We start from the raw sequence: 26,769 nt of genomic DNA, 5'->3' as shown, positions 1-26,769 counted from the left end.
GCCTTGCTTTCCTACAGAGGGATTAAAAAAATATATTTATTTTTACCTCCCTGCACTTGTTCTGGCTGGGATGAAGTTAATTTTCTTTGTAGCAGATTGCACGGTGCTGTGTTTTGGATTTACGTTGATAACACAGGGGTGGTTCAGCTATTGCTGAGCAGTGCTTGCACAGCATCAAGGCCTCCTCTGTTTCTCACTCTGTCTCAGCAGTGTGTAGGCTGGGGGTGGGCAAGAGGCTGACAGGGGACACAGCTGAGCTAGCTGACCAAAGGGACATCCCACACCACATGGCACTGTGCTCAGCAATAACAGCTGCATGAAGAAGGAGGAAGGGGGAATGTTAAGAGTGACTGCATTTGTGTTCCCAAGCATTAGTAGCTGTTTTGTGTGATAAAGCCCCCTACCTGTCAATGGGAATACCTCATTTTGCTTTACTTGCATGTGCAGCTTGTGCTTTACTTATTAAACTTTTACCAGTTTGATTCTCTTCCCCACCCCGCTGGGTGAGCGAGCAGCTGTGTGGGAATGAGGTGCCTACTGGGCTTAACCCACAACACTCCCCTTGGCTTCTCTCCCCACCATCATCTCCATGACACACTCATCAGTCAAAAGGCCCCAGACACAGGGAGTGCTGACTAGCAATGAGCAGCCATGAACACATCTGGCCTAAAGCTCTTGCTCCCCTTCCCCTCCATTGGGGCATTTTTTTAATTTTACCATCAAATTGCATACATTAGCCTTTTGCTCTTTTTCAAGTTTGGATGAAGAAATAAGAGAACTGGAGAACAGAAATATTGTTTCTCAAAAAACCTCAGATATTAAAAAATGCTCAAGAGGAAGAAATAAAAGCTGAATTAATATTTTTTTAAAGAAAAAAAAACCACAAACAATCAAAACCCAACCAATCAGGAAGTTCATCACATCATTTGTATAAAATCTGTAACATATTAATCTGCTCTACAAATGGAATTTGTCACTATAGGCAGTTTAAAGTAGACTTGACACTGATGTCCTAAGACTGAGGATATTCATTCATCATCATTTCTTGCACTGAGCTCTTGCACTATGTCCTTACCGTTGAAGGTGACCTAGGAGAAGATGTCCATTATCAAACTCCCTGTTGCAATGCATCACAGGACAAGACATGGGACTGCTGTTGACTTTCCTCTCACCTGCCCTCTTATAAACACCCCTTTTCCCACTGTTAACGGTGCCTGGTTTGAGACCTGTGTTACAAAACAAAACACTTAACCAGACTCTGAATTAGAGGCTTAAGTAAACAAACAAAATAACACACCAGTCCTAAAGCATTTAAAAATCAAGTTATACTGATTCTTAAAAGTAAGCTAACTGTGCTGTAAAGTCAATCCTTTTACAGCAAGTCTGCCCTTTCAGTTGAAGAATCTGTCTCTCTAATACCCAGTAGGTTTACTTTTCAAACACTTGGACACCCTTACTCCAGATCCTCCAGGAAGTATTTTAAATGGATTGAACTTCCTTACTTACTTATATAGACATTTCCCTGAGCACCAGCTCAGCAGTAGTATTTTTCCTACTAGAGACTTTGCTTACAAAAGTAGTTGACATTGCCTTAGTGGTTTTTAGACTTGGTATATCAAATTTTCTAAGCAGCAAAACATTACAAGAATAGCTTTTATGGACACGAGCATATAAGAACTTTCAAATGCCATGCTGTAACAAAGTTAGTATTGTAAGATTTGGTTATGTATAAGAGGCACCTGCAAGCTCAATGTTAGTGTTGCTCAATACACTTATTACATGTTCTATTCTGCAACGCAGGACTTAAAAAACATGTCACTGAAACTTAGTTTTCTGTTCTTACCTGGCATTTTTAACCACTGGTCCACACATAATCTTGCAGCTTCTGTGTCACTGCGTTCCCGAATAAATTCTAGTTCTTGCAACCCATGAGCATATTGGGAATCAACTTTCTCCTGAAGGGAAAGACGTGTCAGGCAAGATGGCAATGAAATTAATGAAATTTAAAATAACTAAATAAAAATCAAGATTATGTATGTATACCAAAACTTACATGTGGGTCTCTAAAAACCTAAGAAAAACAACCACCACAAAAAAAAAACCCGACACAAAAACAAACCACAAAAACCTAAGAGGAAAGAGAGAGAGAAAAAACAACCCACAACCTTACAAGTTGACTGACTTCTATATAACACTATAAAGATGAAATGTAACCAAAAAAACCTGTACTAATTTTTGTGCCCTAAATAAAAACTACAGGTTAGGTCAATTAATTTACTGCACCTACTGAAGTTTCTGCAGCATGTACATAATCAAAAAGATTTTTAAGATTGTAAAAAGAAACAAATAGTAATGATTTTTTTTGTTTTTAAAGCAACACAAAATGGTTATTGAAACCAAAGAGTCAAATTGTTCCAGTGCCAAGGCAAAAAAAAATTGGCAGTTTCACTTTGAAGAGTAACTTTAGTTCTGCAGATCGCATTACCTGATAGGAGTGAGGAGCCACCCAGCAGGAAAATATTCATCATTAACAAATAGGATTTTTTAGCCATCATTCTCAGACTACTTTAAGAGCTACATGGCTATCTCTGACTCCACTTTACAGTTGAAAAACTGTATGTAGAGATATTAAAAGATTGCCAAATCCTAAGTGGAGGAGACAGGACGTGGATATAGGCCTCTGGACTTCAAGAATACCTTGGACTATATCTAACAGCCTTTTAATCTGTTGCATTACAGCTGTATAGTCCATTGTAGACTATAACAAGCTGTAACTATAGTACAATTATGTTATTTTAAACACCATAAACAGTGTTCAGAAAATTAGGCCAGATAGTCAGTATGTTCCAGAAATACTGGATTTGCATTTGTCCCTGTTGAATTTCATGAGGTTCTTGTAAGGCCACTCCCTCAAGTTCTTCATGTCCCGCTGACAGCAGCCCCACCCTTAAGTCCACTGACTGCATCTCCCAGCTAATCATCAAATAAAAAATTCATGCCTTTCAAATGGCTGCACAATACAATTAATAGGATTCAACTTCGTAATTATGCCTTACACATAGAAAATTTTATCCCATTATAAAATATTACCTGATACAGAGATTTAATGTGGCAAATGGCTTTCCAAAAATCTCAGACAAAAGCAGGTAGATAACTAGGTTTGCTGCATGGTGGTTTGTGATAACTTATTTTTCAATTATTTAACCAGAATAATTGATACTAAAGTCCCTCTGCTTTATATACAAACAAGAAAACAAGTTTTTGCTATTGGCTTGCATTAAGTTATTTCCCCCTTTAAGAACTGCAATAAGAAGAGCAAAGTGATCAGTTAAAAGCCACTGAAGAGACAAAATCCATATTGTGTTTCAAACGATGCCCCAGAAGCAAAAAATCTCTCGTTGCTAGTTCCAGGTCTGGCTCACCCATTTTTTTTTTTTTTCATTTACTTAGCAGTGAAAACAAACACACTGTTTACTACAAGGCCTGTATATGAAACTCTACTGAGAAAAAAAAAAAGTCAATACCTTAAAGGCTTTGTTTTTCTCTTCTTTTTGCTGTTTCTCCACTTCAACATGGCGTGCCAGACGATCCAATGTAGATGCAACTCGTTCTTTCTGATAGTCGATGTGATCTTTACGCTTAGTATTTCTCTACAATTGAAAATTTAAACTTTATTTGGTAATTGTTACATAGGAAGCACTTATACAGTGAAAAGTGACACCCAAGCATCAGGACATAACTCAGTACAGATACTCCAGTCCTAAATTCCACGATCTACCTTGCTAATTTTCTCTTCCTGTTTACTATTATAGCATCTGTAACTTCTGTTAAAAAAACAAACAAATCAATCACACCTCACCGTCCTACATATTCAAGGCAATTCAACACCAACATTAGCCTCATCAAAACACTAGAACGAACATGCATGATTGTGCTGGGTGTCCCAGAAGTGTCTAACAAATTAAAAACTAAATCAATTATTTCAAGTAGGTAAACAAAATCCATAAATACTTCAAAGCCAACACACAGCCCATCTGAAAAATGAAGAACCGCTACCATTCCTGCTCCAAGACAACATTGCCCAGTATCTTCAGTAAGGCAGATCGTCAGCTTTTTCTAGCATGGGGGACAAGCCACACACTGTAGTTTGCTCCTGCTACACAATCAGCTCCAGCAATCATCCCTGTGGAGTGAGCCTGTGCATGTAGAGAAGACCCACCTTGCCTAAAGAAACAGGTTTATTACACACATCCTCTACTGCAACACTGGAAAACTGCAGTCAAGAGATGGCCACTGCTGCCAAAATCAGCTCTAGAAGAGTCATTCTCAGGCACTGTCCCTCTCCAAGGCCACGCAGAGCAGCCACAATGAGCTTTGGGGATACATGAATTCACCAGCCTGCCTCTGGCTCATACAGTCTTAGGAGGGATTATGAAGAACAGGCTGAGTTAAGACCAGACTGTCACCAGAACAAGGTCCTCCAACCCATAAACTGCTCCTAAAGAGTTATTTTAGAATAAAAAAGGCCTGGAAGTAGGCCAGATACATTGGTAGGCTGGACACTGGACACGCTGACTTCTGAGGTCACTTTAGAGTGACATTTTTCTTTAGGACACTTGCCAAAACCACTGAAAGCCAATGAAAATTTCTAAGTCCATTTCAAGAATGCAAAAAATGGCTCTGGAAAAAATGAAGCATTGGCATTCTTGCCTTTCACTCAACAGTAGGTAAAAACCAAAATACTTTAATATTTTAAAATCAAAATACCTCTAACAAGTTTTTTGTGAAGAGTAACCGATAGAAAATATAAAGGAGACTAATTATTTGATTCAACTGAGAAGTCCCAAAATACATTGCAGCATACTCACATGAACATAAGAACTGCTGTTGGGTTCTTCATCCTCACTACTGACAAGATCAATGTATTCAAGTACAGGTCTTAAAGGTCCTTCCTGAAAAAAACGTTAAAAGTACACAAAAGATAAAATTGTCTTCCTCAGAGATAGTATGAGTACGTCTATATACACCAAACAAAAATATTCCTAGGGACCTTAACTCATATCCTTTGTTACAAGTGTATACATCTTCAGTGAGAGGCAAAGTTAAATATGCCACATGCCATAAAAAGTTTTCCATCTGAATACTGAAAGTTATTATCTAACCTCAAAGTAAATAAACCAAAACCAAAGACAGTTTAAGTTTTTGGTAGCGAGACAGAGTGGTGGGGGTTTTTTTAAATGCCTGTACATGCAGTGCCATCTATAACGTATGACACAGTTTTTGACTAAACTGCAGTATTAGCCATTTGCCTGGCAGTATTGCTGGCAGATATCACAGAGATGTAGAAAGTTAAGTTTTCCAAGCAGAAGAACGACTTACAATAGTCAGCAGACTGACTTCTTCAAGAAGTGCAGTACTATATCCATCACCTCTGCCATATATTTGGCAATGTCCTCAAGATCTTAACAATCAACCCACTAGGGCAGGCCAGGAAGATTTACTGCCTCATGAGAAGCAGCAGAGAATGGCAGCATGCAATTCTCTCTGCTGTCCTTGCTGCATCTCATTCTTTACATTCTTCCACCTTTCAAGGCTGTAAAACTGCTCAGCTGGTCAGGCATAAACACTCCTCATTGTCTCACTAGGGAGGAAGAGGGATGAGATCTTGGACAGATGACAAAAGCTTATAATGAATCAAGCTGCAGGCCTCAAATTACCCCAAAAGAATGCTTAACTACTTTGTGATTAAATAAAGAGAACATGGTTTTCTAAATGAAACCTAAAAAAAAGAAAATATAATAATCCATCATAGATTGGCTTTTGTAGAAACCAGCAACCTCTATAAACTTCGAAGAAATTGAGTCTTTATTAAACAACAGGTGTTAGCAAGTAACAGTTCAAAGACACACACACAGACCATCTAACCATCCAATCATTTCAATTATGTGTTTTGAAATGCTCAATTCTGACCCTAACAGCTGTAGTTTCTTCAAATGTAGTTTCTTCCTTATCTCTGTTTACTTATTCCCTGGGTTCAGCAACTAACTAAAAGTTAGGAAATTGGCAGCTGAAAAGCAGAGTAACTTGCTTTCAAGCCTGGAAGTTCTAGTGACCAGAACAATACATTCAATTCAACACAAGTAATATTACACTTGTTTAAATGTTTTTTACGTACATGAAATATTATTTTTTTCTTCTGAATGCTGTGCGTCTTACTACACAATTTTTGTGTAATACTTTTTAGGTTGCATTCCAATTTGAACACAAGTGCAATATGGTAATTATTTCAAATTACTCCTCAAAGATACACATCTTTATTTTCGACAAAAATAAAATGGAAGGGGGAAGAAGCAAACCACCACACCATCTGCTTATATATACTCCTGAACAATAATGCAAGTCCCAAATACAGCATTTATTTAGGCTAGTTTTTGTTTCATTTGTTGGTAGTTTAGATGAGTGCTACAAAAGATTATTTTGTCCTAAACTGTAATCTCACTTTCTTCCCCTCCCACATTTCTGTCAGTCTTTGGGGTAATCAGGCCTAGCTGACAGACACCTAGTCCGCTGATACATGTAAAGTTTTTAGTTTATTCAGTTTTTAGCTTTATGTGACCAAATACTCAGTTTACTTTAAAAGCACAATTAAACTTTTACATAATTATACACACATGAATTATACATGCCTGAAACTAGCTTTTGGTATATGTGACCACAGCCTTAACACATCTTTGACAGAATAATTATGCAAGCGTAATTGTGTATGCACATGTAAACACACTAATTATCACAGAATAAGCTTATATTAAAATAAATCAAAAAATCTGACATGTTATGTTATTTGTACTCTAAATCTTTGTCCTAGCAGATTTCCATCTTTAAGACTGCTGAGTAACTGACCAACATTATGAACAATAAATCCACTTAAAAGTTTGGATTTCTGTAACCAAGCAAATACAAAAATCCAAGTCCTTTGCTGACATATGTTGGGAGCAAAAATAAAAGTCATAGATGCTCCATAACACCTCTACAATTTTACTGCGTTCCTGCTGTGATGCAACTTAAAGCCAGAGATACAAATATATATCTAATATTTAACACCTCAGGGGGGAAGGAAACAAACCTTTTAAATGGTAACTATCATGTTGCAGCAAATTGCTTGATTTTGATATACCCCAGGGCCAAGTGTTCTTCAGATACAATTTTATTGGAAAACAACAATTAAAAGGAAAACAAAAACCTTAACCTGTTCCTTAAGACCTCTGTAGGAACTTAAATAAATGCAATTGTTCTTAATGAATCGATGTTTCTAATATCATCACCTCTCAAACGAGGCCAGAAGTCCTCTTCAGGTTTGAAATAAAAACAAACATTAATTTGCAAGAAAACAAGTGGCTGCTCCAGCTCTTCCAGACAGAAAAGGGCTGTAGCTTTTGTTATGAAGTGCAGGCAAAACATTGTGAAAAGGAAAAGCTGCGAAATATATGAAGTAAGTTTGCTTTTCATGGATGTCAAACTGAAATCAATGTAGAGCTCATTATTGAATAAGCCAGGGCCTATGGAAATAGGTTTTCCTTTGAATTCAGACTTTTGAAATAAAAATCACCCATAGGGAAGAAAACTTGGCACAAATGTAACATTGCATCAGAAAATGAAACCAACTTTAAAATACATAAATCTTCAATTTTCCAATTGAGTTTTTATTTTGGATACATAATGTTTATATGTACTTAACAAATGTTTACAGAAAATAAACACACATACCCTCTTTAACAGTGCTTGCCATTGTAACACAGAGAAGTCAGCAGGTAATTAAACACTTTCTACAACTATATATTACTTTGAGGTTCCACATATAGTAACAAAGGTAAGAAGAGCCCCTGTCTACAAAAGCCACTAACTTTGTCAGGGATAACATATATTTCAGAAGAACAGCATAATGATGACCCTCATGTTTAAACAAGTAAGAAGAAAAAAAAGGAGTGGATCGATACTATGAAGAAACAAACAATTCAGCATCCAATGCTTTCCATGTAGACTGTGGCAACTTCAATAATACATCTACTTAAGTGCTACAGACCCCATTAAACCTGTGAATCTCTTCACTCTTGCCTTATCCTTCCCAAGGAAAGAGAATGGGGGCCAGACCATCCCATCCTAAGAAATTAAACCATTAGGAATAATGGCTTGCATTGCAGATTACATTATACCTTTCAGCTGATATGCAAAATTTAGAATTTAATAATTAAAGTGGACAAATATGTTGCAATGCAGAATTAAAATATGGTAAATTATGGAAGAACAGTTTTAAGTTTCCTAGTCAATCTGACTAGTAAATGCTCAAAAAGTCTGGCAGCAACAGAAATTGCTTTTACTCTATAAAATAAGGACTTTTTGTCATAGTTCTACAGTGAGATGAGTGATCGAAACAGGAAAAAAGCAAAACCAACCAAAAAACCACACAACAGATACACACACACAACACCCACACAAAAAAACCACCCTACTTTCAAGCAAATTAAAAAAATAAAACAAAAACACAAGCCCACCCAAAACCAACCAAACAAACACCACAGAGATCACATGGCCTACAACTATTAGTTTTCTATCAAAATGAGCACAGGTTGAGATATCCAAGTGGCTTCTCTAATTCAATTTATTCAGTACCACCTGGGGCACTGGGTCCCCAGGACATGCAGAAAATAGCGCTTGGATGATCATGCAGCATTCATATACAACATTTATGAAGCCTACCTACTTCTATTCATACACATTATTATATGGAAACTATGATCTAAAGCTAGCCAAATAGTCTAGAAATCGTTCTGCAGAGTCTAAGTTCACCCTTACTCAGAGGGGAGTAAATGGGAGATCTGAGGGCACTCTGTCGACAGCAGATAATGGCCAGGGTCACACGCCTTTGCCCTCGCATTTATCAATGGCAACACTAAGCTCCTCACCCCAAGACACCAATCCTGCACAAACCAACCTAAGTAGTCACCTTCCTATATATAGCAGCCTCTCTCAAAGGCAATCGCCACTGGTGCCAGAAAGGCTCCATCTTAACCACAGGTGAAACCAAGAAAAAGAAATGTAGCAGAAGCACTGATTTTAGTAGGTCTCTTTTCTTTCAATTACTGCTCTCGATACTCCAGCAGCCCTTCAATCATCACACGGTCAAGGTATACTAGCTTCCTCATTCTTTGCCCAGTGTTTAAATATCAAGCTTATGCAATCATGTTATACATGAATGCTCATGTGTGTATATAATGAACACTGAACTTATCAGCAGATTTTTACTAAATCAACTAAAAGACCAAGAAGTCTCAGAGATAATCAACTTCTTGTATTTTTTGCAAAAATACACACATCCCTCACACTGGAGTACCTAAATACCCTTGCAGAAAAAGTCTGTGCATTGAACTTAGGTTTTAACCAAATACCATACAAAACAGAAAAAAACTCCCCACATCTAGTTATTGTTCAGCATTAAAAATGAGATAAATCTATAGGAAATGAGCCATTATTAGTCCTGGCATCAATTAAGCACTTGATTTTATTTGCATGACTTGTTTCTTAAGGAAGATCATCTTTCTGTTCTTACATGTCCCTGCCATCCAGCACCACTTCACCAATGATGGATTGAGGTCAGAATACAGGCAGCATGAAACATGAAAAACATTCCACTTTTCTTGGATAGTCAACAGATGTGTCTTAAAGTTACATTCGCATAAACCACATGTCAATATTAGACTAGGTGTTGTACTGTAGCTACTATACAGTGCTTCACAATTTGAGAAAACCGTTTAAGGTCTCTAACCTGTTATTTCCTTCCTCTTCTTCTAAATCAGGGGTATCAAACTCATTTTCACTGGGGGCCACATCAGCCTCGTGGTTGCCTTCAAAAGGCCGAATGTAATTATAGGACTTTATAAGTGCAGTAGTTACATTCTAAACAAAGTATAGTGGTTTTGACATTGTTTTGCAGAGTAAATACTGCTTTATTCCATTAACTTTAGTGAGACCATTCATGAAGCAAAATGCTATGCAATATGATTACCAGAAAAGTCACCCACAGTGACTTCTCATATACCTCATTGAGCACTGTTATCCCCTACTCACCTGATGGGATACTCAAGTCTACATTCTACTATAGGATCAACTCACATCACCTTATAACCTTCCTTTTTTTTTTTTTTTTTTCTAGAAATACACTTTTAAGATAGACCTGTTATCTACCACAATGATTTAAAAGTTATCTTTAAATCCAAAAGTAATGCTCGCCATCAAAATATAAACAAGATCATCAACTAAATACACAAGGACCTCCCCCTCTTGTTGTATCAGACTACTGTGAGCGTATTTACCGGAACAGGCAGCATGTTTCCAGTTCAAGATCTACTTACTTTAACGAACTCAATGTCATCTTCACTTTCAGAAGTAGATGATGTACTCCCATGAATGGTGGTAGAGCTACTAGACTCCATTATCTAAACAGAAACAAACCAAAACATGCTTCAACATTTCATTTTGTAGTTTTCTTTAACTACACAGCATTTTCAATATTAGGCTGTAAAGCCAAAGTAGGCATAACTGCACTCAACAAGCCTCTCCATATCATGCACTAACAATTACCAGTAATAGCAGATTAAGTGATAACAACTGCAACTTGAATCACATAACCGTATTCTTCCAAATATGCAAACCGTGGCCTCATTTACCAAGAATCCCAACACCTACATTCCTCCAGCAGGCACGGCTACAGCGTACCGCCGGAGTTCAGCGATGCGATTAAGTCCGGAACTCCCAGCGAGGGAGCTGCAGCCCAAAGGCTCTGCTGGAGCACTACGGGCCGCGGTTTAGTACCAGCCGCGGGTGAGCTCAGGCACAAGCGGCAGCTGCGGGTATTTCCGTTGCCTCCGGCCACTTTAGGACCGCAACAGGGCCAGAAGGCTGAGCCCCTTGCTTCAAAACGAGCGCCGCCCTGCCAATCGTGAACCGCGGTGCGGAACCGCCGCCCGCCCCACGGCGGCCCCGGCAGCGCGGCCCTGCTGACTCACGTTTCTGCGCCCGCACCGGCGCCCCTGCCCCACGACAGCCGCCGCCAGGCCGCCCCGCCGCCGCTGCCCGGGCTGGGCTGCGGGAGGGGAAGCGGCGGCCTCACCGGCCCGCGCTCCGCGCCCGGCCGCCCGGCAGGCGTTGGGTTGCTAAGCGACGGCCCCGCGCCCCTCACAACACCCGGCCCCGCCGCAGGCCCCGGCCCCGCTCACCCCGCCAGCACCCGAGGGCACAGCAACACCCCGGCCCAACGCGCCGCCGCTTCCTCTTCAGCCCGGGGGGCGGCAGGGCGGTGGGTGGGGCGGGAGCGCGGCACGGCTTGCCGGGATTTGTAGTTGCCGCCTCCTTCGCCTCGCTCCCCCTCTTCTTCCTCCATGGCAGTGCCGGCGCTACCGCCACAACGCCATGGCGCAGCCTCCCCGCCGCGGCGGCTCGGGGCTCGTTCCCTCAATAACTGTCTCCTGTTTTCCGCCTGCGCTTGGGTTGCATGTAGTTCCTGCTCAAAGCAGGAAAACTCACACGCCGCTTCCGGGGGAGGGGGAAGGTGGCGGCCATTGGGGCTGACAGTGGAGGGGGGGGAAAGCAGAGACAGCGCTTCTGCGGGAGGCGGCTGCTCCGGGGCGGCCGCTCGGGCGGGTGGGGCCGCGTGCAGCCCCGCGTCGTGCGTTTCCAGGCAGCCAGTGCTCATCCACCTCACTGCCCGCTCATCCTCCTCACTGCCCGCTCATCCTCCTCACTGCCCGCTCATCCTCCTCACTGCCCGCTCATCCTCCTCACTGCCCGCTCATCCTCCTCACTGCCCGCTCATCCTCCTCACTGCCCGCTCATCCTCCTCACTGCCCGCTCATCCTCCTCACTGCCCGCTCATCCACCTCACTGCCCGCTCATCCTCCTCACTGCCCGCTCATCCACCTCACTGCCCGCTCATCCTCCTCACTGCCCGCTCATCCTCCTCACTGCCCGCTCATCCTCCTCAGACATCAGCAGTTTGTCTGCGAGGATCTTACGGGAGACCGTGTCAAAAACCTTAGGCAATGTCCATTGCTCTCCCCTCATCTAACTTGGCAGTCCTTTTATCACAGTTTATCAAGCTGGTCAGGCATGACTTCCCCTTGGTAATGTTATTGAAGTGCCTAGAAATGGTTTCTAGGATTAGCTGCCCCATTACCTTTCCAGGGATCATGTAGTTCCATGCATCCTCTTTCTTGCCATTCCTGAAGATGGAGGTGACAGTTGCTTTCTTGCAGTCCCCAGGCACCTCTCTTAGTCACCATGTCTGATCAAAGATTATCAAGAGTGGCCTCACAATGACAAGTGCCAGCTTACTCAGCATTTGTGGTGCATCCCATGAGGGCCCATGGACTTACGTGTGTCCAGTTTGCTTAAGTATCCCCTGAGCTGATCCTCTTCCACCAAGGGTGCATCTTCCTTGCTCCAGCCTTTCCCCCTGGTCTCTAGGACCTGGGACTCCTGAAGACAATCCCTGGCTAGATTCAATTCCATATGGGCTTTAGCTTTCCTAACTTCATCCTTATATGCTTCAACAATGTTTCTGTGTTCCTCCCAGGTTACCTGTCCATGCTTCCACCTTCTGTAGGGTTCCTTTTTGTGTTTGACCTTGACCAGGAGCTCCTTGTTGACACAGGCCTCCTGCTATTTTTGCCTGACTTATCCTCACTTATAAATCCTCACTTATAAATCCTCACTTATAAACTCTCATTCAGTTCCTGTTCCATCCCCAGGCAGAGCTCCATGCACTCCAACTGCTCTTTCACATAAAGGGCGATTCCCCCTCCTGGTTTTCCTAGCCTGTCCTTCCTAAAGAGCCTGTATCACTTCACTGGAACACTCTAGTCATGGGACCCATCCCACCACGTGTCTGTGATCACAGCAAGGTCTTAGCCTCCCAAACTGCACACAGATCTCTAACTCATCATGTTTATTGCCATGCTGCATGCGTTGGTATCAGGCACTATGGCAGATGTGCTTTCCCCCCTACCCCCGAGCATCAGAAACTTCTAGACCAAGAGACCAGTATAGTCATGCACATGCCCCTTGGTCAAAAGATAGGGCCTTTGACCAATGAGACACCTTGCTTGAGAGAAGTTTCTAGACCACAACCATAAATGATCATAGCTCGGATTCAACTTGAGTATAAAATGGAGCCCGTCAGAGACTCCTGTTGAGTTGGTCTTCCTTGGAGCAGTGGAAGAGTCCGCCTTAAACTGGGCTGCCATCTAAGGAAATTTCTTAGGAGACTGAGACACTGTACCTTATTGGTGAGTGATCTTCTCTATGTTGCTCTTTTTGTCCAGAACACCCATCTCTCTCCCTGGCCCATTACCCTACCACAAAAATCCTCCTTTTCTTTTTGTGGTAAACCTTTGATAACTTACCTAATCAGCAGAGTGGAAGAGCATGTAGTACAGTGTGATTTTCATTGCTGCACCAGGGAGAGCAGCCATTTGTGTTTGGCTCCATGTACCTGCCCAAGTGCTTCTGTACCTCCCAAACGGCACAACAGCTGCAGCTGTGCAGTATCAGCCAGGACAACTTTAAGGTGTAAAGTGGGCCAACCCCTTCCCCAGCTGAAAATTACGAGCTTTATAGAAATTGGCTTCAGAACAGTTATAAAGAAAAAGGAAAAAAAAAAAATGAGAGAAAAACAAAAACCACCTTACATATTAGAGGCTGATGTAAGAAAGGCCCAGAGGACAATAAAGACAATAAAATAGAGCTAAGACATAGTAATGTTTCATTTTATTTGATAGAAAGTTGCTTCAAAAATATGGTTAACTATATACATTCTTATATGCTGTACATATAGGTACATATACAAAATATATATAATAGCAAACATCCTTCTGTTACATTTTATGGATGTTAGTTAATAACATGAGATAGAACTTAAGTCATATTGCATACCTGCTTTTCTCCTGATCCAATCTACAAGGAATGAGACATGAAAAAGAACTGCAGATCACTTAGTTCATACCCCTGCCCACACAGAAGTGTTCTCCACAGTGCATTTTATTAGTGCATTGTTCTAGCACAGTTAGGTTTGCAGAAATACTGGGCTAGTCCTATGGACGTGATGTTCAGGGAAGAAGAGAGAGTGAGAGCTGCCAACCCAGGCGGGTGCCAGCAGCAGCAGACCTATGGGAGAAAGCCATGGCCCCCACAACCAAACAGGCTATCAGGGAAGACCCTTCCCTGAGCTAAGGGGGAACCTGGCTTCTTTCAGTGCCTTTCTAACTTTCGGAGGTTAAAAATGAGCTGCTTCTTTCTTGCAGACATCTTCAGAGTGGCAGTTTCATTGCTCTAAGAATGTTTTCTGTTTCCCAGGTTAACAACATCCTTAAATACCTGTTTTATTTCTTCTCTGCTCCTGTGGCTTTCTGTGCTTCCTAACCCTGTGCTGGTCATAGTCTTCATTTCACTAGGAAATTTTTCTATTTGCATACCTCTGTATCTTTTTTGTATTAATATGCAATAACTTTCTCTGATTGGTAAAGCAGTTTTCTACCAGCTGTCAAGGTGAAAGCAAGGGGATTAAGGTTCCTCTTATACATTCTTTTGGTATTACTTTAAATAATGTTTTTTTTCTATCTAAGGGGAACTCCTATATTCTTCAGAACAAGTTTATACTTTTTTGATTTATCATGTAACATGCATATATTTAATAATATCTTAAAGCCAAAGATACTAATATGCCTTCATCTTTTTCTATGCTGTGGGATTTTCAATTGCTTGAGAAAATGATTCTCAGGCTTGTATTCTGCTTGCAGTAGCTCTGTTCACTGTTGCTAGACTCATTTAGGTATTATTTATTTTTTATTTTTTACTACTCCTTAATCTCTGTTGAGAATTTGGAGTGGTATGAAATACCTTGTTATTCTTTGTCTAAATTCCTGAGATCCTGGTTGGGAGAGGGCGCTGGTGAGCTGCTGCCGAGGTGAGACTCCACCTTGGAGGTGGCTTTGAAGCGCTCCTGCTGACCTGGTGTGCTGGGGGCTGGAGGAGTCGGACGGCTGTCACTTTGCTGAATTTGTGCAATAGCAGCTGGTGAATCATCATCCTGCTGGTCTTGTGTGCTGGGAGGAACAGCAGAAGGGATGATGCCCTGAGGAGCAGCTGTTGAACTACTGTTGAGAGAATTTATAACTAAGCTTGAGATACTAACATTAAACATGCAATTACTACCGTTCTTAGTTTTTGAGCAGTGGAGTTTTTTTATTAGCCGATTAACTAATTTTCTTCAGACTTATTCCCTTTTATTTGTTTTACCTCAGCCATATGGATCTGAGATGGTGACTTGTCTGTCTCGTTGGATTTGGCTCAAAATTTCTTCTATTGAATTGTAATCATGTTCTGGGGAAAGGTGGAGGAGGTGGACAAGGAAGGAGGAGCAGCAAGGGAGGAGATCAAAAGTGCAATATCACCAGTTTTAAAAGTTAGTAACTTGTGTGTAAGTTGTTACTAGAGGTACTGCACTGCAGAATGTCCTCTTGACTCCTCATTGCTGGAAGGTGAACTGAAGGAGGAACTGTGAGATCATGAGCACTTTGAAATTCTGATTTTCTTACAGAGAAAACTTCTGTCATCTGAGTTAAAGGAATTACCACCATTAGCCTGATTACTTACAAGGTGCTTAAATGCTTTTACCGTGAGGAAATTCTTAACAGATGTAAAACTAATCTATTATAAATGTATTCTAACAAGCTTCCATTCAAGAGACACTACGCAGGCAATACCTGCATTGGTTTCAATGGATGTTGGACTGGATTTTACATAGGCATTTACGAATAACAGACATAACGTCGTTTTTAAGATATCAGGTTTAAACTGAAAGGTCTATAGGCAGTATTAAAGATACAGGGGGAAGGGGTTGGCCCACTTTACACCTTAAAGTTGTCCTGATACGTTTTTAAGATATCAAGTTTAAACTGAAAGGTCTATATGCAATATTAAAAAACAATCCAGAATTATTACAGTGTGTCCTGCTTTTGTTAAAAACAAGACCGGTTCTCTTTTAGTGATTTTTCTTTCAGCTAAGTTCTTCTAGGTGTCTGTACTTTTCTGAGTCTTAGCCTGCATATTTTTCCTAGGATGCTGTACTCGGTGCTGATAAGAGACCAATGGAATGCTGAAGAAGCTCGTGTTTAGATTTATTACTATGGTAGCCAAGAAAGACTGATAAGTTTTCCCCAATTCCGTTGTGAGAGGGGCGTGTTTGAGGAGGGGTGGATGGAACAGGTGACTAGAACTGACCAACTGAGGATCAACTGAGTATTCCACCCCATAATCGTCATACCCCCTATATAAGAGTGTGATCACGAGGGTCACTCTCTCTTCGACCATGGCCGGCATCTGGAGAGGCCCCTGTCTGTCTGTCCACCTGTGACCTACAGGCCTCAGGCCCTGCATCCCGCACCCAGGTTCGGGTTTGCTGTGCAGTCCCGCCCGTGACTGCCGGGCCCTGAGCTGCAGCTGCCGGAGCCGCCATTTCCGCACACCCAGCTCTGCTGCCGGAGTGACGCCAGCTCCACATCCAGCACTTGGGATTGGTTTTGAATATCTTGTATGTATATTCTCTATTTATTAGTAGCATTAGTAAAACCCTTTAAAACTCTCCAACTTGAAGTCTAAGTCTCTCTTCCTTTCCTCTTATATTTCCAATCATCTTTCCGACCTAAAGGAAGGGGTGGTGGGACATGAGGGGATAACAGGGAGTGTCTGCCATGGTTTATTGCTGCCTTGCCTTAAACCTTGACACAGTGCTAGCTTTAGATCCTCCTGTCAAGGTTTCAGGAATATTGTGTACATGAGAAGACTCAGGAATTAACAAAATTTATGGATTCATCTGATGCAGAGAAACACTTAAAATATTTAAGATTTAATACTTTCAAGGAAGACAGGGTCTGTGTTTCTGTGCTGTTATTTTTACCACCTGTGTCAAGGACAAGGAAAAATACTACAGTGAGTCAATTCACACTGTATATTACAAATACAGAGGACCTTTGTTTTGTGAAACCTTCTCAGCTCTAGGAGAAAAGAACTAACATAATAAATTGTATTTTAGCCAGGCTAGTACATTTGTTTATTGTTTCCAGATGGGAAAACCTGTGTATGCGGATTCCTCCAACAGATATTATGTGAGTATTTCTCAAGTAGTAATTCACAGACCACTGGTGGTCCATGGAGTATTTCCAGGTGGCCTAGAGAAGAATTCTTGTAGCAAAGCATTGCTATTATGAATACTTTTCAAACAATTGTGTCCTAACAGAGTCAAATATCTGGGGGTGGGGTTTTTTTGTTGTTGTTGTTATTATGAAGTGCCTTACAGCTGCAAATACAAATTTTAAAACATGCATGAGATAACTGAACTAGGAAGAAGTAAAATATTATTTCAGTATGGAAAGTCTAAGTAAGGACAAATCTGTTCTCCTTGTCTCACTAATTTTAATCTCTTATCCTGTTTCTTGTTAATCCCTAGGAGAGGCTGAGAGAGCTGGGGCTGTTTAGCCTCAAGAAGGCTCAAGGGGATTTTATCTATGTGTATTTTTTCACTGTGAGGGTGACCGAGCACTGGCACAGTTGCCCAGACAAGTTGTGGAGTCTCCGTCTTTGGAGATCCTCAGCCCAACTGTACATGGCTCTGAGCAACCTGGTCCAGGTGACCCTGCATAGAGCAGCAGGAGTTGGACTTGCCAACCTACAGAGGTCCCTCTCAACCTCAGGTATTCTGTGATGTGTATTTTTGGTATATATGGAAACAGTGCTGTGCAAATAGCTGACTTCACTAACGCTAGGGATGAGTTCAGCAATTTGAGACTAGTCTTGTTCACAAGGTAAGAATACCCATACTAAGCAAGATGTTATTTAATAATTCCTCTGTCACAATGATTTAGACTCTTCTGGCAGTAGAAGAATGCTAATTGAGCTCTCCTACAGTACTTTTAACAGTAGGTACAAAAGAGCTGTGATTATCTTTAGCTTTACTTGTGGGTTAATTGAGGCACAAGTGACATGAAAAAGGAATTGACTGGTTTCTGGAGAGCCTACAGAGAATAATAAGAAAAGTAAATAATGCCAAATCTGAAATAGATATATTGATCAAAGTAACTCCATCTGTTTACTTCTGGATTCTCTTCCTGTAATTTAACAGCCACATGCTGCTTTGTCTAGAATGAACAAATCTTTTTGTGATGTAATGTTAAGCTGGACTGCTTTTATATTATGTATGTTTGGTACAAGGTTATAAAAGTATCTACCTATTTGGTAATGTGTATATGAACATATATCTTCATGATAACTTTAACATTGCTTTTAGATTTTGTTACCACAGGTTAATATATGGAATTACAAATGGCAGGCTATGATTTTTTTTTTTTTTAAGACTTACCAAAAGCTATGCTTCTGAAAAGCACCTGAGTTAAGATCTTTGCTTAAAATTGGCTTCTTGGTGCAATTGTTCAGTTTTTGTCCCATCATTCGCCTAATTAAAGCATCATCTGTGTTTGGAAACAGCTGTTTTGTGATTCCTGCAAAATGAAGAGATGACATATATGAGGCCTCCAGATCAGAGAAACAACAGATGTATGATCTAAAACACATTTCCTGTGTCTTGGAAATTTCCAGCTACTTCAGCTTAAGCTCTAGTTACTTTGCTGCCTTCAAACACTACTTCATAGATACTGTGTGCACCAGCTCTTGCTTTTCTCTTTGCCTTCCATATTGCTGTGCCTGCTCTTGGCAAGCTCCACGGGAATTCCAGGGCCACAAGGGCTTCCTGTAGTGAGTCATTTGTGTTTGCTCATCTCCTCTCCCTTTGTTCTGTTCTTGATCAGAGTCCTATTCCCATCCTTGTCAGTCCTCACACCTCTGAATTTTACAGGTTTTGTTCATTAATTTTCATTTGCAGCTGATGTCTCCTTCCCTTCTGCTTTGGCGGGCTAACTTGTTCTGAATGCAAAAAAAACCAAACAGGACTTAATATCAGGAATGTAACTCCTGGTCTCCTTTTCTCCATCATCTTCCCTTCCCTTGATTTCCCCCCACTTTCATGTCATTTTGAAGTCTTATAGTTCCCATTTTCTTTAAATAATATGATCTACTAACTAATTTTCTACAGTCCTAGAACTTCCAGCCTTCCATCTTATTTTTCTTCTCTTGTATAATGTTGACATTTTTCTATTTGAATTCGGGAGCATTCTCACTTCCCTTAACAAACTTCTTTGGCTTCTCTACAGGGTCCCCTTTGTCACTGAATTCTCTGCAGTGTGCTGCATTCAGTGTCCTGATGATCTTCTCTGCTTCAGTTTTCAGTTTTGCCTAGACCCTTCTGCAGAATCCACTTTTAGAAGAGTCACTAGCAGCTCTTGGAATCATAGAATCATTTAGGTTGGAAAAGACCATTAAGATCATTGAATCCAACTGTTCCTCTCATCCCATGAAATCTTTTAAATTCCTCTCATACAATTGAAATTGTATCATCTTACTGCCTCTAAATCTATTTTCACCACCTTACACAGTCTTTTCGTTTTCTCTCTCTTGACTTGGGGCCTTTTTCCTCTAGCTAGGTTCTTAGGAAAAGAGGTTTCTGCAACTGACAACTTTTGAAACTGTTGGCCAACTTCAACAAACCTAGATCAAGGTACAGAAACTGGAGCTAAGCTTGGAAAGGAACCAAGAGAACTGGGTAAGTCCAGGTGAATGGCAATGGGCAAGGGATTCTAGTACAGGAATTTAGGCTATGTTGTTCATGTGTTAAGATACAGGTGTATATCCAACAAAAACCAGGCTTCATGTGCTCACAAAATACTATTTTCTTTAAAGCTGCTACTTCCAACTGAAATTATTCTCTTTCCTATGCACCAAACATTTTTTTGCCTTTAACCTAAGCATAAAACAAATCTTGTTTGCTTCTCTGATCACTATTCCTGTCTTCTCTACTTATTGTCTTGTTTTGCCTCCAGTGCTATTTAAAATGTCAGAATTCATAACATTCGCTAACTCCAGAATATAGCAGACATTATTTCACATTTGATCCAAGTGTGTCCTCTATTTACCTTCCCCTATCCATTAATTCTCAGGCTTCAAGTTTGACTGTTGTAGATTAACCTTTCAAAAGCTAAAAAAATATATATCACTGTGCTGAGTAGCCACTCCAGTAAAAACCACAGATTTCACACAATAGAAAAACTACTACTGAGCATTTCACTGACAGTATTTGTAAAAGATGGGTAAAGTATGTACCGGAAGAAGGAAATATAAAACACGTTGCACATCACCTGAGCAAACCAGCTGTTAAGCATTAGAGCCCCCCCTCAGAGAAAGCCCCCTGGCAAGTCAGTGCCACATTTAGTAATGTTAACAAGTCATCACCTATGATTTCCTGAACTTCATTCTGATTCATTGCTGGTTTCGCTGCTTTATCCTTCGAAGAGGACGACTTTGCACCTGTGAGGCTGTGTGTAGCCATGTATTCATGTGTATAAAGTGCTTGCATCAAGTCATTTATAAACTTTTGAGGTTTGCTCTTGTTACAAAGTGCAATCTGCCACTTTTCGATCTTGAACTGGAAAATAAAATTGGTAATAGACATAACTATTGCAGTTCTCTAGAAATATTATACAGTATTACCTTTGAAAGATATTTTTTTACAATTTTCATTTTTTAACCTCTACAATTTCCAAAGGAATTTCTGCAAACTAAGTGCTTGAGATCGATGCTAAATTTGCATACCACTCAACATTTCCAACCGTACCTGCAGGTTGATTTTTTTTTTCAGAAGCATGTGTGGGGAAAACTAAGGACCCCTATTCATCTTAGCAAACAGTTCACCAAGCAATCCTTATTACTCACTCGTGGAGACAGGACATGTTCAGATGCATCTAAAACCTTCTGCTCGCACCCCATGTGGGCTGGCTGTGGTCCAGTGCTGGTCTGGAATCTGTACAGCCTCGGGAGCATGGCGCTGCGCCCAAGCTAATATTCCTGCCTCCGAGCAGACGTGCCCAAAGAACTGTGACATCTGGTCCTGGGCTTTGAGAGTGACTTCAACACACAGCGGCTGTACAACTTAAGCATCTGAACTCTCCTAATGGGCAATTTTCAGCTACCTCTATTTAAATAAGGCTCCGTTGCTTAGAAAATTAATTATTTTTATTTCTTTGGAGATGTTAGGTCAGATTTTGTATATTGCAATATTTAGTCAAAACATCATACCTGGATAATTCTTCGTAGATTTCATTGGTTTTGAGGACCCCATGACAATGCAGGAGAATGATTTCCAACAACAGGCATGACTCGGTGCATAAGAATCTTTATATAAATTGCAAATGCAGAAGCTGGCATTATTCTTTTGGTTGGGTCTTTATATTTTCCATGTACAGCCTTTGTGCCTGAGATTTCTTAATTATGCTCTGTTATAATTACAGAGAATAGGGGAGCATCATCCATTATCTCGCTATAAATTTATTTCTACTTAACTGCTCGCCAGTGTCTGGAACAAGAGCAGAATCATACCATCCTCGATGTACTTACTAATAGTTTAAACAGACTGCTGGTATTGTTCTTAGTTTATCTCTGAAACACTACCATTCCCCTCTGGCATCCAAAGTATTAGGCTGGAAGTTATCCCTGGTCTCAGTATTTTCTTCATGCATCAGCATTCTGCCCTTAGTCACTGATGTGCAAAGCCGCTGAAACCAAAGTGAGTTTGGGAGTGTACCAGCACACTGAATTAAGTCTTGATTTCTCATGGAAAGACCCTTCTGCATAAAAGGAGCTCGTTAGTCACATCATGGACTGAATGATGATAAAATGATTTTTTCTGATGCTTATTTTTTGATATTTGTTATACTACAACAGTAAAGTTTGTACTGTATAAAGTTTTAATTTTTATGCCTTTTAACTGACCTGTTTTTCGGCCTGTTGCTCCTCATCGTCCACATTCAAAGTCACCGGTGAGCTGGCGTTACTGTGCACAGCTGAATACGAGTCTGCTAATGGGTTGGCAGCTGCTTTCCAAACAGCATGGGAAGGCAGACTGGTCGTAGATGATGTCACCCCTCCTTTGAGCAGCGCTTCAGCCATCCCTACCAGCTCCTCAAAATGTGTGACTGCCTGTGGCAACACTGAAATCAAATGGAACACGAGGGCTAAAACAGTAATCAAAGCTTCACACTCTAATTACATAAGCATGTAAATTTTTGTAATTATGTTTCTGTCATAATGTGAAAGAGTCAAAGTAGTCAGCAAATATGCTTCAATGTGCTTTTTTTCCTGTTCTCTCAAATGTTTTCCTGCCATTCTGATGGCCTCACTCATGAAGATCTGGCCTCTCTAGAATAGGATAGATCAGTTCTCTGCAAGGCTAAGAGGAACCATTATTTTATGCCCATCATGGCACTAAGTAAGCTATTTATCTTTTTTTTTCTTTTTGTTATCTCAAAATCTCTACAAGTCTGTAAAGTTACTCAATATGGGCTAAGTAATGTTATGATTTTTTTTTCCCTTCAAATAAGTTCCATAGACTGCACAGACATTTTTCCTCTTTTTCAGTCTAAGAGAATTTAAATAACCTTTTCTCCAAGTAATATTTATTTTCAAACATAAACTTTTATAGAGTCCATTAAGAAGAATCAATTCAGAGCAAAAAAGATGCAAGGGATAAAGAATCAGCAATATACAGAATCACTAAATTACAGAAAATACTAATACAAGTCCTTAAGACACAAGGCAAATGGACCAAAATGTGTAAGAAAAGTTGAGAGACACTAATAAAATGTTTCAAAATAATATTAAAAAAGGTGAAGATGAATGATTCAAAGCAAGTGGAATAATATATGGAATAGAATCAGGTGAACAATGGACCTGATAAGCACTTGCAAAATCATATGACAATTAAAAAAAAAAAGATATATTGGGGTGTCTAGGGATGGTATGATGCAGCTGGCAAGAGAATTAGCAAATCCTCTTTAAACCTTATATTCATTCACCAATGTTTTGAAATTTTTTATTCAGTCTTGGCTGGCCCATAGTGAGGGGCAGGGCAAGTAAGAAGAGCTTCAGACCAGATGATCACTAAGTGATGAAGGGTTCATTTATAAAATAATAAAATGCTTCACCTCTGGGAGAGGACTAAATTTGTGGCACCTGAGACTAACTCAGATTATCAATAATGAGGAAATACCAAACTAATTAGAAATGAAACCATACCAGAATAAAGAAAATTATGGTAGATCAAGAAAGACTGCTAATAAATGAGGTTAGTTGGACTGGTCAGCGGAGAGTTTGAGCTTAGCCGATGGTTATTTACAGCATACAGAAATGTTCTCTTGGGAACAACTGACAGCATTTAGACAGATTTTTCTGTTTCTAACTCTATGATTGCCTGGCCTCCGTGTAAGACAGTTTTTTCTAAGTGCTGCTGGAATTAAATGCTGCCATGCATCAAAGGCTTGATGCTCATGGTAGGCCTCGACCATGTCAAGTGCTTCAGCATCCATAATTACCATCCAAATAGTCTCTTACAAATCATGACCTTCAGGCTTTCCTCGTCATCAAAATACTTCCCCTGACTTTACCTTGAAGCATCACCAGGGACTGCCTTAGACGGCAGTTTTCTCTCATGGTGTCTGCCAGCTTCCTCTTGAGACTTTTTATTTTGGCACACAGTTCTACCTTGGATAGTTGAAATAAAGGCTCTTCATCATCACTGCTACTTTCACTGTACAGAAAGTTGCTTCCTGGATATTGTTCTCGCTGGAAAAAAAAAACAAACAAAACCATGCTATCTAGAGCAACAACAACATAAAATTAAAGCATTAAAACTAACATTCAAATATCTGGCTAAATCAGAATATTCTATTTGTACACAGAACGTATAGACTCTGCATTTTAATAATAGCTGTTACTGAACACAGCTGTCACCATTTCTATTAACATTAAAAATATCAGTGTAATACAAAATTGTTATGTATTTCTCCCTCTCTTCTCCATTCACCAATTTTTTAAGGTAGTGTATTTCAGAACCATTAACTTCACTAAAACAAAACTCTTATGCCCCCCTAAAACAATACCTTTTGGTTGGCTTTTGCTTAGTACATAAAAATTGCTCAAGATGAGATGTCTACCTGTTTGTTAATTAAAGATGTTTCAAGTTGACTCAGGATATTGGCAGGAGCAGATGCCTGCAGTGATTTCTTTCTTTTTATATGCTTCATAATCTTCTCCTGTAAACAAGAGCATAATAGTGCATTTGCATCCTATAGAGCCTTTCATTACAGTATCTCATAAGTTTATGATTTCATACAGTATCTCATAGTATACTATAAACTTTTATTCACTGTGCACTCGATATTCATATTATTTTTGAAAAATATGTTTGTAATTTTATTATTAAGTTTATAGTTTCTTTCCCTACTTTTTGTCACTGCAGATCTTAGCACAATGCAAAGCTCAGAAAACCTAGTCCCTTCCCTTTTTTATGCCGTGGTCAGATTTCTGTCTTATGGGAGAAAATGTAAAGGAGCTATAGAACATCCCAAGTCTTAGATAACACTTCTCTAAATAGCATAGGACAAAATCTATTAGCCTGTCTGGTTACTGTAAAAGGTTATTGCGCTAAGGTACCATATGAAGACTGCCTGCATTCCTACCTTTACTATACGTATTTTGTGTATTATGTTGTGAAGAATCAATAGTTACAGTCTCTTTCCTTCCATTATGGGCCTACCACTATCAGACACATAAGGACAGAAACTCACCTGCTCTTTATCCAGGTCACTGTCCTCACTTTCTGAGAATATCATTTCTATCCTCTTCCTCTTGCCTTTTCCAAGGACTTGTATTTTTGTAATTTCATCTGCTTGTAATATCTTTTGCATCATTTCCACCAGCTCTTGGGGGTCATCTGAAGTGATGAAAAGAAAAAAAGACCAAAGCACAGAAAATCAGGTAGCAATATCTTACAACTAGATTAAAATTTCACATCAGACAAATGCTCTGGAACTGTGCTCACCACTCATATACACAACTTTCACCAGGTGTTTTTCTGTCTTTCTTTCGCCCACAGGCCAGTTTACTAGCACGTGCTCATTTGGTTTCAGCAGTCTTTCTAGTTCTTTGTCATCACTGGGAAGGTCCTGTATCCATGAAGTCTCTCCAATTTGCAGCGAATTATCATTTACAAAATCAAACAGTGTGAATTTTTTCATTGTTAAGTGGTTTTCTTGTCACACAGACACTCCCTGTAGGACACGATAGGAAAAATAGCTGTTACCATGTCATGCCACAGGAATGTTAGAAGAACACTTTAAAAAGCCCCAAACCACCCTCCTATTCCTGGATCTTGGTAATTTCCTTGCATGAAAATATTCCAGATAAGGAAAACTAGGCAAGCAGCGTGTTATATCTGCCCTGAAAGCTGGGAGATAGTCTCCTCAATACACGCACATCAGACAGTTGTGTACAGAACTATGCAGAGAAAACAGCTCTCACTCACAGAGCCCTTGCTTCCCTATTACTGCCATGCCTAATACATCTCCGGGCTGAGATCTCTGTTACCGCTACATTTGCCCCAATAAAAGTTTTCAGTCTAGCCTCTAGCTAAAAGATACTGGTGTGATGAAAACATTCCCTAGAACGAAGGAAAGTCCTAGTTATACATGCTACGAAGAGGGATGTATGACTTCCAGGGCTCTATTATTCATCTCACGGACAGCAAGATGTACAACTGCAGCCACAGAAAACCAACCCAGAACAACTGACTGGGTGAGGTGTGACATGTTCTGGCAGTGGAAAACTTGACGTACAAAAGAAATGACAGGCTAAGGACTGGAAGAGAGCTGGGCTGCTTCATGAAGAATAACAGCAACACAGGGAACTCAACCCCCAAAATACAGCTAAATCCTTTGCTTACATAAAACAATATTTTTTAAAGCAAAGGATCGTTTCTGGGATTTTAAAAGCACTTAAGTTCTACAATGGGAGAAGGGAACAAGTCATATTTCGTGCTTTATTTTTCTAATGAAGTTTATATATGCTTTACACAAAAGTGTGAAATGTAACATACACTATAAAACTCTACTGGTAATGTAAGTGGTTCATTTAAGTGTTTCCATTATACTCAGATAAGATATTTTCTACTTTAAAAATTATTAAATCAGATAAAACAAATTAATAAAAAATCTGATTTTTGTCAAACCTCGATCTTCTTCCCAACAAATGTATGGTTTAGCCTGTCAGTTCATAGAGGTGAAGGACTTTTACAGAGCTGAAACCTCATGAATTCCCAGATGTGACAGCATGATTTGTGATTTACTTGGCCTCAATCAGTCGCAGGCAAATTACTGACTCACGCAGAGGCTGTCAAATATGTAGCTCAGGCTAGGAAAAGAGAATTATGTGGGGCTATTATGTCAAAGTGAGAAAATCTGGCTGCAGTGCTCTAAGAAGCAACGTCAGTTTGTCTGCAGAAGCCCAGCTCACCACTATCCACCGTGCCTGTGCTATGCCTCAGCAGAGCTGGCTTTTCACACAGGGGTGAACTTGTTAATTTGCGAAAGACAGCTGCCCCCATGTCAACATGTTTACTGACACAATGAGGCAAGCAGCGTTAAAAATTGCCATTAAAAAGAGTATTAAATCATGCTTTTATGCAGAATGTGTTCAGCGTGATAGCAGTAGGATTTGTTAAATACT

The 26,769-nt window shown here is 40.2% G+C and overlaps 2 protein-coding genes across 2 annotated transcripts in view; both read right to left on the bottom strand.

The window, feature by feature from the left end:
* ZNF451 (zinc finger protein 451) overlaps positions 1-10,487 on the bottom strand; it is a gene marked incomplete at its 5' end in the record, with an annotated part of 34,390 nt that extends 23,903 nt beyond the window's left edge. Inside the window, 5 exons of the mRNA XM_080342153.1 lie at positions 1,076-1,226; positions 1,844-1,955; positions 3,525-3,650; positions 4,869-4,952; positions 10,407-10,487. Coding sequence (XP_080198279.1) covers positions 1,076-1,226; positions 1,844-1,955; positions 3,525-3,650; positions 4,869-4,952; positions 10,407-10,487 — 554 coding nt within the window. The remainder of the gene's footprint in view (positions 1-1,075; positions 1,227-1,843; positions 1,956-3,524; positions 3,651-4,868; positions 4,953-10,406) is intronic.
* Positions 10,488-18,303: 7,816 nt separating this feature from the next.
* BEND6 (BEN domain containing 6) lies at positions 18,304-24,953 on the bottom strand (the record flags this gene model as incomplete). Its single annotated transcript, XM_080341396.1, has 5 exons — positions 18,304-18,602; positions 20,446-20,638; positions 21,982-22,199; positions 23,637-23,880; positions 24,834-24,953. 5 exons carry the CDS (start codon positions 24,951-24,953, stop codon positions 18,460-18,462), a joined length of 918 nt encoding a protein of 305 aa, XP_080197522.1. The 3' UTR covers positions 18,304-18,459.
* Between the last annotated feature and the right edge of the window lie 1,816 nt (positions 24,954-26,769).

Source organism: Nesoenas mayeri (genome assembly GCF_963082525.1).
Source record: "Nesoenas mayeri genome assembly, chromosome: 3".
Taxonomy (NCBI): Eukaryota; Metazoa; Chordata; class Aves; order Columbiformes; family Columbidae; genus Nesoenas; species Nesoenas mayeri.
This window is presented reverse-complemented; position numbering and strand designations above follow the sequence as displayed.